At 40.7% G+C, this 12399-nt stretch overlaps 1 protein-coding gene across 4 annotated transcripts in view; it reads left to right on the top strand.

Moving 5' to 3' along the window:
• pcdh19 (protocadherin 19) overlaps positions 1–7798 on the top strand; it is a 73334-nt gene extending 65536 nt beyond the window's left edge. For all 4 annotated transcript variants that reach the window (XM_088432096.1, XM_088432094.1, XM_088432095.1 and 1 more), the window contains exon 5: positions 5244–7798. In XM_088432096.1, the coding sequence (XP_088288222.1) occupies positions 5244–5806 (563 nt within the window). In that variant the 3' untranslated portion in view covers positions 5807–7798. The remainder of the gene's footprint in view (positions 1–5243) is intronic.
• Positions 7799–12399: the final 4601 nt, after the last annotated feature.

Here is a 12399-nt window from a genome sequence, read left to right as displayed (position 1 = left end):
AATTGGTAATCATTTGGAATAGGAAGCAACTTATTAATTTGCTGTGTTATTCCTTTGAAAAACATTTATGCCTTTATTTTGATAAGATTTACGAAGATGTACGTTGTCATGTGACAACGTTTTCCTTCAGATGAACCAGAAAAAAAAACAGATGTTATATTATCTGTCTTTTGGAGTTGCTGAATAAAATACGCCTAGCCATACCAATACAATTATAGGTCTGACATTTAATCATTCAGACATGGATGGCACAGAACTCTGTTCCAAAGTCCCAAAAGTGGTAAACGCTGGCAAATATAGTGTGTCTAGAGCTGATCGAGGTGCGTCAAATGTTGTCAACATTCACCAAAATAACGCCAGAGATCGGTCAAAATTCCACCAAGGTGAAACGTTCTCCTATACTGCTCATGTCGCAAGTATATTTTGAATGTATTTAGGGGGAAAAAATAAGATAGAACTTGGTGAATATTTGGCAAACTTCGGCAACCTTGAAAGAACCCTGACAAGCTCGAAAGAACCGCTTCCTTCACCGACATTTGCGAACACCAACGCGATGGTTAGGGGTAATTATATAAAAAAAAAAAAAAAAATCACAGTGAATAAAGACTGAGAATCAATTTTGAAGCTGATTAGCCATGCTCTTCTCAGAAGTCATAGCAGGAGGTGCCTTCGCCATCTTTGCTGCTTCTGCAGCAGTTTTCTTTCAAAGCTGAGCGAAGCTCAATGAATCCCGAACTTAATCTTTGACGAGTACATTTTTTGGGGGGGAGAATAGGAGAAGATTGTGCTTTGTCAGAGGTCACTTTTTTATTTCAATTCTGCCTCTTCAAATTCGTCACGGTTCTTTAGGGCAACATCTGTGTTTTATGAAGCTCCATGCAGAGACAGGATGTGTGAGTGTTAATGGCACTTAGCTTTCACAACAATGCCATTTACAACCCCGGTTATTCTCCCATAGACCCCAAAGGAACCAAGAGAGCGAGGGTAGGAAAAAAAAAAAAAACATTCACTGGAAATGCATGCACTGCTAAGTAGGGAGCATACAGCTTGTGTGTTTCTTTTTGTGCCCCAAAGGCTTTTCATGCTTTTGAAATTGCTTTAGGCTATAGAAAAAAGCCGAAAGAGTCGGTGGAAGCGGCATTAATTACCAAGAAGGTGGCAAATCTTTTATCAGTTGAGAGATTTACTGTCAAACGTGCCATGGGAGACTTTTCTAAAGATGTTTCATATAAAATAAAGGTAGACCTTGAATTGGACAAAGGAATGAATCAGGTGACATTAATGTGAAAGTGTTGGGGGGAAAAAAATTCAACAAATATTCCCAATACACACTTTGACTTTTGCAGATGACACTCTAATCTCACCTGTATCTGTGTATCATTGCTTATTCAAGCTACCTACTGGTACTTATTGTTCGAAAGAGGTCAAACACAACAACAGAGAGAAGATGGTGGTCTAGATACGAGAGTTGCAGTTTTCAAGTTCGTCTTGGTCTCAACATTGGTCTCAAGACCAATTTTTAATCATCTTGGAATTGGAAAACTTTTTCCTTTATCATGTCTCGGTCTCAGTCAGGGTGGATTCTGTATATTGCTTAAGACCGGTCGAAACCACTATTACTACTCCTACTATTAGTGCTGTGATCAGTGAGACACTGCATAATTTGTAAAATTGAACCAACAAATTTGCTTGGATTTAAATGTGTGTAAATATTTGTGTACTCTCTCAAAAACAACATAGCAAAAATCTGTTTTGTTGCAAATGTAATAAGAAAAACATTCTGTTCAGTTTGAGGTTTTTTTTGGTTTTTTTTTGTGATTTTGATAGAGTCTTGTGTCGGTCTGATCTCCCAAAAGTGTTGATTCTCTAAGGCCATGTTCACACCGCAAGCTGAAGTGACCCAATTCCATTTTTTTGCACTCTCTCTCTCTCTCACTAGCTCAAACCGATCAAGCCTCTCGCTTGGAGCGACCAACTCGCGCGCTTTGAGTGAGCAAACGAGACGTTGCTGGTAACGCATAAAATACTATGGCCACAAACCTCTCCCTTCCCCTCATCAATATACTACTTAAATGCAACAAATTGAAAATATTCTCGCTCCAGTATGACAGCCAATTGAACTATAGCCAGTTACTCCATCCGGGCAGTCATTGTGGTACTTCCGTAAACACTGACGTTAAGCATGCTGGCTATGTGTGACATCACACGCTCACGCAGAACAGTTCTGGGCTGTCTTGCCTTTACACTCCTGTCACATTTATTTGGAAATCTGAACGACCACACAAAAATTCGGACCTCAAAAATCAAACTTGAGCATTAAACCCTGCAGTATGAACATATCATATAACATCATGATATTGTTTTGGTTGGTGTGGTCTCTACGGCAACACTACCAGATGTCCATTGCCGATACACCTCAAAATGGAATTAGCCATTGTAGAGAATGGCTTTAATTTACTCAGCATTCCAGGTTATGGTAAAAGCAAGACACAAGATCATGAAACTTGATTGATAAACATTGATAAACATAGCTATCCCGTCCTTTCAGGGTTTTGACACATGCTGTACCAGCCCACTTTAAGTGTCCTAATAAGCTGTTTCATTGTCAGTGTTTAGTCTACTTTTATACCCAATTTGATTTGTTTTACCATTTAATACCATCCATGTATGTTTTTAGTTGTCCCTATTAACAAAGTGCAAACCTCCATCCGAGGAGTAGGGCACATTTTTTAAGTCAGGTAGCCAATTAAAGACAACGCATCATCAAGGTTTCAGGAATCAGCCGCTATTGTAGAACAAGTAAAACTGAAGAGACTTTTGGCTGTGATTACATTTTTACGTTTGATTGGATCCCTCATTTTGAAACAACAACCCCAGCTTCGCACCCTGAGTCGGCTTGATTGCCACCAGTGCAGCAACTCCAATCATCCCCCATGCAAATATAAGAGTGCGGGTTGTGAACAATAGATTGAATTTTCTCATTCTGGAAGTGATCTTGATAGCATAATTTTTCCATTTGCTAAATATTAGGGCCCAACTTTTATGGATTTTTTCAGGCCCTATTGATTTTATTTCCGAACAAAAATACATGTTATTGATTAATTGCATGACTAATAAAAACAAATATATAAATAATAAAAGATATAAATATTGTTTCCTCCCATTGCATTTCAGTTGGCATAAAGTATAAGTGGGTTTTCACCAATCACAGGCTGACCTGGTACCAGTTGCCGGATACTAGCAGAAGACAACAGTGACAACAATAATAATAATAAAAAAAAAAAATACATCAATAGAGTGATAGCAATAGAATGCATTCTTGAAGTTATAAGGGCTATAATCATTGTCATGCATGTTAGTGTTAATAGTAGTTCAATTACATTTATTTTCAGTTTTGAAATGTTTGCACTATATATTTTATTGTATGAACTTCTAGGTTTAGGTTGTGGGTAAAACAGTTAACTTCCAGGCCAATGTGTTGTAAAAATGACACCGGGGTCACTCATTTACAACTGCTTCAAAATGGTTAGAGTAAATTTAACTTATCGGATAATATCACCCATTTGACCCATTATATTTGTCCGATATTCAAAGGTCCATAAATGTTTGATTTTATCGACCGGACCCCAATAAAAGGTGACAGGACCTAAGTATGTCATCTTTTGGACAACGGTCACCCATGATTTGCTTTCTTGGTGCCGCGGTGGTCTCACATCGGTCTCAAGTGACATTTTTACGAATATCATGTTTGCTTGCACATTCCCACGTTGTCAGTTTGATTGGACTGTAATGTAAGAGGGCGGTCTCTAGCAACCTGTCACAACCGCATCTCTAATCTTCAGCTATCGATCCCCAGAGCCCTCGCTGAGGTGCGAGGAACCAAAGAAGAAAAACAGATCATTAATGATTTTAATTAGGTGATCTGTCAAGCTGCGATTGCCAAATGTAAGCGTATGCATTTGGGTCGATTGCAAACAACCCCCCCTCTGAGATCCTGTCTTGTCACCTTGGGCCCCTTGAAATGGAGTTTGGCTCATGCTCAATGAGCAGATTGGAGCGCAAAAATGTGTCAGCGCATATCTGTGCGGCAGGACGGCCCACCGCGGACGTATTGTCATCTTTTATGGGACTCAATCATCTTTAAAAGGCGTGCTGCGGCCAACGTTTTGTAATCAATCCTATGAGGTAATTTAGTCTGCAGACGACGGGAGAGCATGACACCTTTGTGCTGGAGGGCTGTTCTGAAAGTCATTCCCTTTTTAAAGATAAACAGAATGAGAAAAGTGTGTCTGTACAGACTGCAGACAAATCTCATATTCACTACACAGTAAAACATCATTACATATTTATGAGTCGGTGCCAGATGACAGGCGCGGAGAAAGGGAGGAACCGGGGCAACAACACCGGAACCTGTCTGGTGTCTCTGTGAGATATCTGATCGCGTTGCTTCAAGCGGTCTCTGATGATATTGTGTTTCCAACCCCCAAAATAATAATAATAATTGCACAAAGGTGTTAGAAGTCTTTTGATTAACAATACATAAATGAATTCGGAGTCGCTGGAGCCCTCGATAGATTTTCCACATTGAAGCCTGGAAGTAGGCAAAGGTTCTTCCTGACAAGAATTTGGCAGCGTACAAAATGCTATTTATGTTTTAATGCTCATATTATGGTACACTTTGCCGAATACGGTCCATAATTATTCAGTGCTTACAGTCAAATGTCCATATGTTAGAAAATAGTACATAGAAACTTGGATCTGTGTTCAATCTGCCATTAAAAGATCAGATACAGGTCCAACCATCCATCAATTTTCCAACGGGCAGTAAGCAGGGGGCATCCTGAACTGGTTACCAGCCAATCACAGGGCATACAGGGAGGAACAACCACAGTTGTCACATTAAAGGGCAATTTAGAATGGCTAATACACCTACCATGCATGTTTTTGGAATGTGGGAGGAAGCCGACGCGGCCGGAGAGAACCCAGGCCGGCATGGGGAGAGCATGCAACCTCGACACAGGAAGGAGTAGTTGGATTTGAACTCGGGATTCTGAACTGTCAGGCAGATGTCCTAACTGCTCTTCCCCCATGTTGCCCCGGGTCGCATAGGGAGAAAAAAAAAAAAATCTGAATTGAGTCTTTTCAAACTGCTGTCTATATGTAGCCTTAGAGGGTGTTTCTAAACAGTAAATGGACAAAAGAAAACAGTTCTAACAATGAAATTGTCTGTGTTTTTCGAACAGGAGAGCCCGCCGAAGGCTTCCACTGTCAAGACGAGTGCCGCATCCTCGGACATTCTGACCGCTGCTGGATGCCTCGCGTCCCTGTGCCGGCCCGCGTCAAGTCTCCCGAGCACGCCCGCAACGTCATCGCTTTGTCAATCGAGGCCACCACGGTGGACGTACCGCATTATGAGGACGGCACCGCCAAGAGGACTTTTGCCACCTTCGGCAAGGACGGCCCCGAGGACGTCGAGCGGGGCGACGTAAAAGCGAAACGGACTCACGAGTCTCAGGTGTGCAGCCCCAAGGCCAACGGCGGCGCCGTGCGCGAAGCCGGCAACGGGCGCGAGGCGGCCAGCCCCATCACTTCCCCCGTGCACTTGAAGAGCCCTCTGTCCAAGCCCTCGTCCGCTTACAACACGCTAAAATGCCGCGACGCCGAGCGCATCGCCAACCACAGTCTGCTCCGGCAACCGGAGGGCAAAGACAGTGAGCCGTCGGTACGGGAGTTCAACACGCTCCTGCACGACAGCCGCGACAAAGAGTCCCCCAGCAGCAAGCGCTTGAAGGACATTGTGCTTTAGCGAGCTTCACCGCCACACGCTTACAGCTCATGCTGCGTGAACCTCACGTCCCATATATAAATATACAGTATAACCTGCAATAGCTGTGCGTACACACAAGAAGAGTCCGGCCGTGGGACTTGACCAGGCACACCCATTTGCAGTATGCAATATTCAAGAGTGTGCTGCAGCTAGTTGTGTGCTCATGCCAAGGTAGTGGATGTGGCTTTGTTGTAGTCGCGGTACTTTCTTCTTGTTTGCTTTCTTAATATTTCTTTTTTTTTTTTTTTCTACAAGCAGTAAGTGAACAGGCAGGTTACTGTTGACTTCATAGACATGGCTAGCGGAGCATTCCGGCTCTCACGCCAAAGCGGGACAAATTGGACACCCGAGGTGCCGACGCCCGAGTACGGTTATGCCTTTTCGATGACTTTTTGTATCACGATTCAATATTTGCCTTCTTTGGTTTTCGCAGTTTGTTTCGAGCTGCCGAAATCTGCTCTTTGTTCCTTTGTATAGTGAGCTCTGTTAGTGTAATGAACCAGACACGCAGGATTCATCTCAAAATGTACTTCGGCGGCAGATGTAAAATGACGACCTACCCGACCCGTTTGTACCCACCCCCACTACTACGAGAAGCTTTCTTTGCATCTGCGAGGACACGCCAGCGTCACCAGACTGTGCTCTTTACAGTATTTATGCTCTTTCACAGATGGAGCTAAATGAACTGTGGCTATCTGCGAAAAAGAAAAAAAAAAAAAAAAGAGGCGGGGCAGACAAAGCCATGTGTTCACATCCAGTTTTATGACGTCACATCTGCGACACCCAACCTTGATTGTAGCCAGCGGAGCACAAGTTCGCATTCTGTGCTCCGTGGAGTCTTGTACTTTTTTCTGACTTTTGACTATGGGGCTAGTATAGAAGGGATCGTCACTCTTGTCTTGCTATCTGGAACTCTGTATAGAGTTTACTATTATCATTTTTATTAACCTGTTGTTATGTGACAATCCCTTTAATGTTTTGTTTCAACAGATTTAAAAAAAAAATACAAATTATCATAAACATTGGTGTTCAACGGAAGCTACAGTAGCGTTTGTAACACAAACACAAAAATGGGAAAAAAAAACATGCCAAAATATATTTTATAGATAATTTAAAAATGTATAATGAGAATATTTAATGCTGTGTAGTTATTCTATGAGTAAGTTATACTTGAAATTAACTTGCTTTTGTTCTTTTTTTTTGGTCTTTTGCTTTTATATCGAAAACGTTTTTTGTGGTTTTTAATTTTGAAATATGAACTTGGATTATAATTTTTCTTTTGACTGTGTTATCCCTGGCAACTGTTGACTTGCAGTCTACCTTGTTGTAAAGAGTTTCTTAATGGTCAGTTCTTGTGCCATCAAGTTTCTGTGTGGACAACTGGAAAATGTAAAAAAAAAACACAAAAAAAACAAAACAAAAAACAAAAAACAGAAAAAAAGCAATTTCAGCACCGACATTAGTGTGTCCGTTCAGTGAGCATTAGAGTGAGATAGCAAAAGAAACCAAATAAAAAAAAACAGCGCAAACATAAAATGTTGAGTAATTTTAAAAGGCAAGCTGATAAACAGGGTTCCACCTGGCATCACATTGGGCCAAATAAAGTTTTATATTTTCAAATCTTTCACTGAGAGTTGAAGCTCACCCAGCATTTTTGTCACACATCTGTCGATCGGACACAAAGTTTTGATCAGAGCGGTAAAACCAGGACGAGGACCCCCGGCTTGAGTCTGATATGACAAAGATCTGAGACACATCAGCAATGTGATTTTTATGTTGCTTTGCAGTAAACTATGTATAATGTGGATTGTGTGAATGAAAGTGAACAGACTGCATCCAAAAAAAAAAAAAAAAAAAATCTAGATCTTGTAACTGAATGTTTTGCTGGTCTCACCCTTGGCTTCTGGCAAAATGAACATCAGAATAATCACTGAATGTATACAGCAGCTTATAATTAAACTATTAAATGTGCTCTGCCTTGTTGTCTGCTCTTTCCTGCATATACAAGTCCAAAAAGAAGAATTTCCTCAGCAAGTACAACATATCAACCCTAACCCTAACCCTAACCCTAACCCTGAGTATCAAACCATCATATAAATATTTCAGCTTGGCAACATTGATTTACATCAAGGAAAATTATCGTGGAAAAAGATTTTAGTCAAAATTTGTTGGATTACTTGAGCCATCCATGGATTGTGCATCGCCAAACTGTGACAGAGGGAACCCAAATTACTGTTCTATTATCTCAATAATAGTTCGACCTACATTACAGTTTGTTCACAAATAAATTTACACTCCTTCACAATTTACGTGATTTCACATCGTGATGGTACACCTTTGGGAATTGGAATAGGGTTGTTGTTTTGTGTGTGTGTGTGTGTGTGTGTGGGGGGGGGGGGGGGGGGGTATTTTCCGGGTGGTATTGAGGTAAAAAGGGTAACGACCCGGTCTAACAAAATTTCAATAGGTTTATTCAACCATCCAACATAGGAGGAGTGTTTACATTAGTTTGAAAAACAAATGTCTCATCCAGAATATTGAATGTCAATTGATTATTTCCATCTATCCATTTTCTGTAGCTTATCCTAACAAGGGTCAATGGTTTGCCAGTGCCTATTTCCAGGTACATATGAACGAACAACTATTTACTCACCTAATCACACCTTAGGACAATTTAGAGTGTCAGAACCCGGATGGGCACTGGGAGCACATGCAAACGCTACACAGGAAGGCTAGACCAGTCTGTATTTGAACTCAGGAGTCTGAACTATGAGGCCAACATGTTAACCATGCCGCCCAATCGATAAAAGGTGTAGTGATGATTGTTTTTCACATTTTTTTGCATTCCGGTTCCAACTAAAGTCCTTAAGTTGAACTACCGGTAATTTGAACATACCTGCACCTATTGTCCACCTGAACGTTAACTTGGCACAATTTATTTGCAAATATGTAACATGGTGTGAACATGTGCCATCTGGAAAACAGCAATGAGACCAGCCGTTGTCATTGTAATAGTAAAATGGAAATTAACAGTTGGATTGGGCGCTGGATCCACAACTCGTCATTAATATTCACAGCACTCGCTGTTGCCATTTCCCATTATTTCCTGAGCGGACCTTTGGGGGAAAGTTCCAACAAGTGAGGTTAGCGCTTGTGTGTGCCTATTTCTGGTGGGAAGTGTTCTTTTTATTTCCCACAGTGGTCACAAGGAACTATTTCTGTGACAAATAAAACAAAACAAACAAACAAAAAACACACAGTAACTGATACGGCATTTGTTGCGTTCAGTCTGATGTTCTTTCTCAGCTGGTAGTATGACGTCATTAATGACTAGTGTACACTATTGATTTATTTGTTGACTTCGAGTGGAAGGGTGGAGGAGTCTGCTACCTTTTCTATATTGCTCCCACTCAATAAATGCTCTGAGTTTCACCCCTCTCCCACACAGAAGGAGCGAGCGAGTAAGCTTATGAACGATAAGGAGCAGATTCCAATGCTGGTGAGCGGACGAGGGAGAATGAGCAACAGGAAGCATGCAGCTGCCCTGTCTGATAAAAGGCTGTCTTCATTTCTATAATTAATTTGCCATTGCCTCTATAGAGCCTCTGGTGGAGCCAACATGAAAGCCGGTCTGAAAGCCCTCTTGCCATAACGCGGCCATTAAATCTATAAGGAGGATCCTGTTTCTCCCAGCTAAGTTGCAGGCAGCACTGGACCACACAGATGAATAATCACTGGAGGGGTTGAACTTCCGAGGAGACACGAGACAGAACAAACTCATGTACAGCCCTGACTCCTGCTGAAGGGCAAAATGTGCATTAAAGTAAAAAAAATCTCATTATTATTGGCTGGAAAATTAACTTACCCACACAGGATTTGCCAAGCGTAGTTGTTTTAGTGCATAAAACATGATGCCTCCTCAATTGGAGGAATATCATCCTATTTGGGGGGGGAATGAACATTTCACAGAACCAAACAGTCATAAACTGGTTAGCATGTAGTCTCAGAGTCACGGTATGTGTCGACTTTTGTTTCCTCTCACAATTACAAACTTCTTATTTGATTGAATGTGAGTGTGAATAATTGCTTGCCTCTATGTGTCCTAAGATGGATGAGAAGCCAGTTTAGGGGGTTCACTACCTTTTGTCCAAAGTAAACTGAGACAAAAAAAAGATGGATGCTTAGATAGATGGATGGAACCTACCGCAGAATAAACCATCGCACATTCCAGCTAGCTTTCAACTCACTATTGTCATCAAAAGCAGAAGGTCAAAGCAAATTGCAAACTGGAGTATGTAGCTTGCATTGCTAGCTTAGCTGGCTAAGCATGCGCGTCAACAATCTGACAATGGCATAATGTTATAATTATTAATATTAATATTTAAACAGAGACACCATTTTGCTCTCAATGGAAATTGAGAGCACATGGCCTGGAAAGCAAATGTTTCTGTCTTAGTGGCACACTATGACGATATGTAACAACTGATACCACATCTGAATATTTGGGTGAGTTGACGCACATCTGTTTGAGGTACCGTCATACGTCGATTCTTTTGGCATTTCTCCTCATTTCATGACAAATTAAACAAATATATTTTCAGCTTGCTAGTGATAATTTGCCAACAATAGAAGAATAAACACAATAAAAAGGACATTATACAATTATAAATTCATCTTTTACATAAAAAATATGCTAATTGAATGTTGGCACATATAATATTTAAAACAAACAAAAACACATGGGACTTTCGCATTGTGAGTCACTTACAAAATGACTCACAATGGTCATAGTCATAGTCAGTACTATGTAAAGGCAAACTATTTTGACCAAATTATACAGGATGAGAGAATTAGGGACAGTGGGAAAAAAAGAGTTGGCATGACTCTCACTTTTACCTCCGAATTTTGACTTTACTGGAACCTAGTCCTCATCCGTAAATAGGTGTCCTCAATTGAAATATGAGGTCATGAAGACAGTTTTGCTTCATTTTTTCCCCCACATATTAACCAAAACACATTTTCCTGTACCTAATCTTCACCATTTGTGATTTTAAAAGGTCGTCTTTCACTTTTTATAAATATGTTTGTATTTTTGCAGAATTGTACAACAAAAGCAACCCATTTTGTGTATAATTCTGAAATCTGTTCACCTTGGCGTAGGGCTGCACTCAACTTTGAGCCATCTATTGAAACTACCCACAAAACGGTGCTTGTTAGAGCAGATATAATCGCTCCTGATTCACAATGGTCATGGCAAATATTCCCCCCTATTACAGCTAGATTTATATCAAAGGTTACCGGGACACACATCCTATAAACGTCCAATTAATGTTTCAATTATCACGTGTTAAGAGGGGGAATCAGAGAACAATTAGGGTGATTTATTTACAACTGGGACAAGTGGCAAGTGCAGCCTGCTGCAGCCTGGCATTCCTTCAATTCAGAATAGATTGAAGGTTCTTTTGAATTAGACCCCACATACTAAAAACTCAGCCAGCCCCCTCACCCAAATCACTGATCTCTGCCTCTTGGGTGACCTCATTCTTTCAAAAGACCTTGCAGCTGCTCCTTCCTCACAGAAAACAGCAACTTCTTTTCAATGCTGGTGGCCGTTCACTGCAGATTTAAGTAACAACATGGTTGACACAGGGTGCACTGAATATGTACCATCTGTAAAAAAAAACAAAAAAAAACATAGGTATTGTGAGTCACAGTAAACTTTAATTTATGCATTTCGCCATACCCCGTATAAAATAAATAAATAAATAAATAAAATGTTTCTCCTCCCAAAACCCATCCAATTCCTCCTTCTTTCAGCCCCATCACAAAAAAATACTGAAGAGTATTAATTAGTGGAGATTTACTGGCGAGCTCAAAATCCTGAGCGGATGTGAGATTCCTCCACTTTTAAGTACATCAGCCATTTCTTTGAAGACTCTTTCAGCCCCGCACATTAAACGATTAGTCGGCAACCCGACTCACCTCGGAAGAACAGTCTGCCCGGCGACTTGAAAGCGATACCGCTGCCATCTTAGCGCGATATGAAAAGACTCAGTATTTAAGAGCCTTTGTGAAAACGAGTTTTCTTGTCCCTCTTAAGCCCGCTGAAGATTTCCTATAAGAAAAAAAGAAGAACTTTTTGTCCATTACATTTGTCTAACTTTCACCGAAACAATAAATAATAAAAATTCAGCCACAACACAATAAACTGCTAGCTTGCTTGCAAGTAAGATCATTCATCTGCAGTAAATGCCCTACCATGCTAGCCATATAGCAGTCAAGCTATTTTTCTTGTGGCAAGAACCAAGTTATCTCGGTTGCTTTCTGGCCAATGACTAACTGTAGATCCCAAAGATTGCTATTTCACTTCCTGAGAAACCTACGGTATCTACACTAGTTTGCTACCAATCAAAGCTGATTGCCATGTGGTATAAGAATTAAGCCCTTTTTCTACTATAGCTAAGTAACCAGAAACCGAAGCGTACCTAAACTGTCCAAGGGATAATAATAGCTGCGATAGCCCAAAACCTATTGTACTGCGGTTGAATTTTCTCCAGCCATCATATTTCAAC

This window comes from Hippichthys cyanospilos, chromosome 13, assembly GCF_059441005.1.
Source record: "Hippichthys cyanospilos isolate Australia breed blue-spotted pipefish chromosome 13, RoL_Hcya_1.0, whole genome shotgun sequence".
In the NCBI taxonomy this organism is placed as follows: domain Eukaryota; kingdom Metazoa; phylum Chordata; class Actinopteri; order Syngnathiformes; family Syngnathidae; genus Hippichthys; species Hippichthys cyanospilos.
This window is presented reverse-complemented; position numbering and strand designations above follow the sequence as displayed.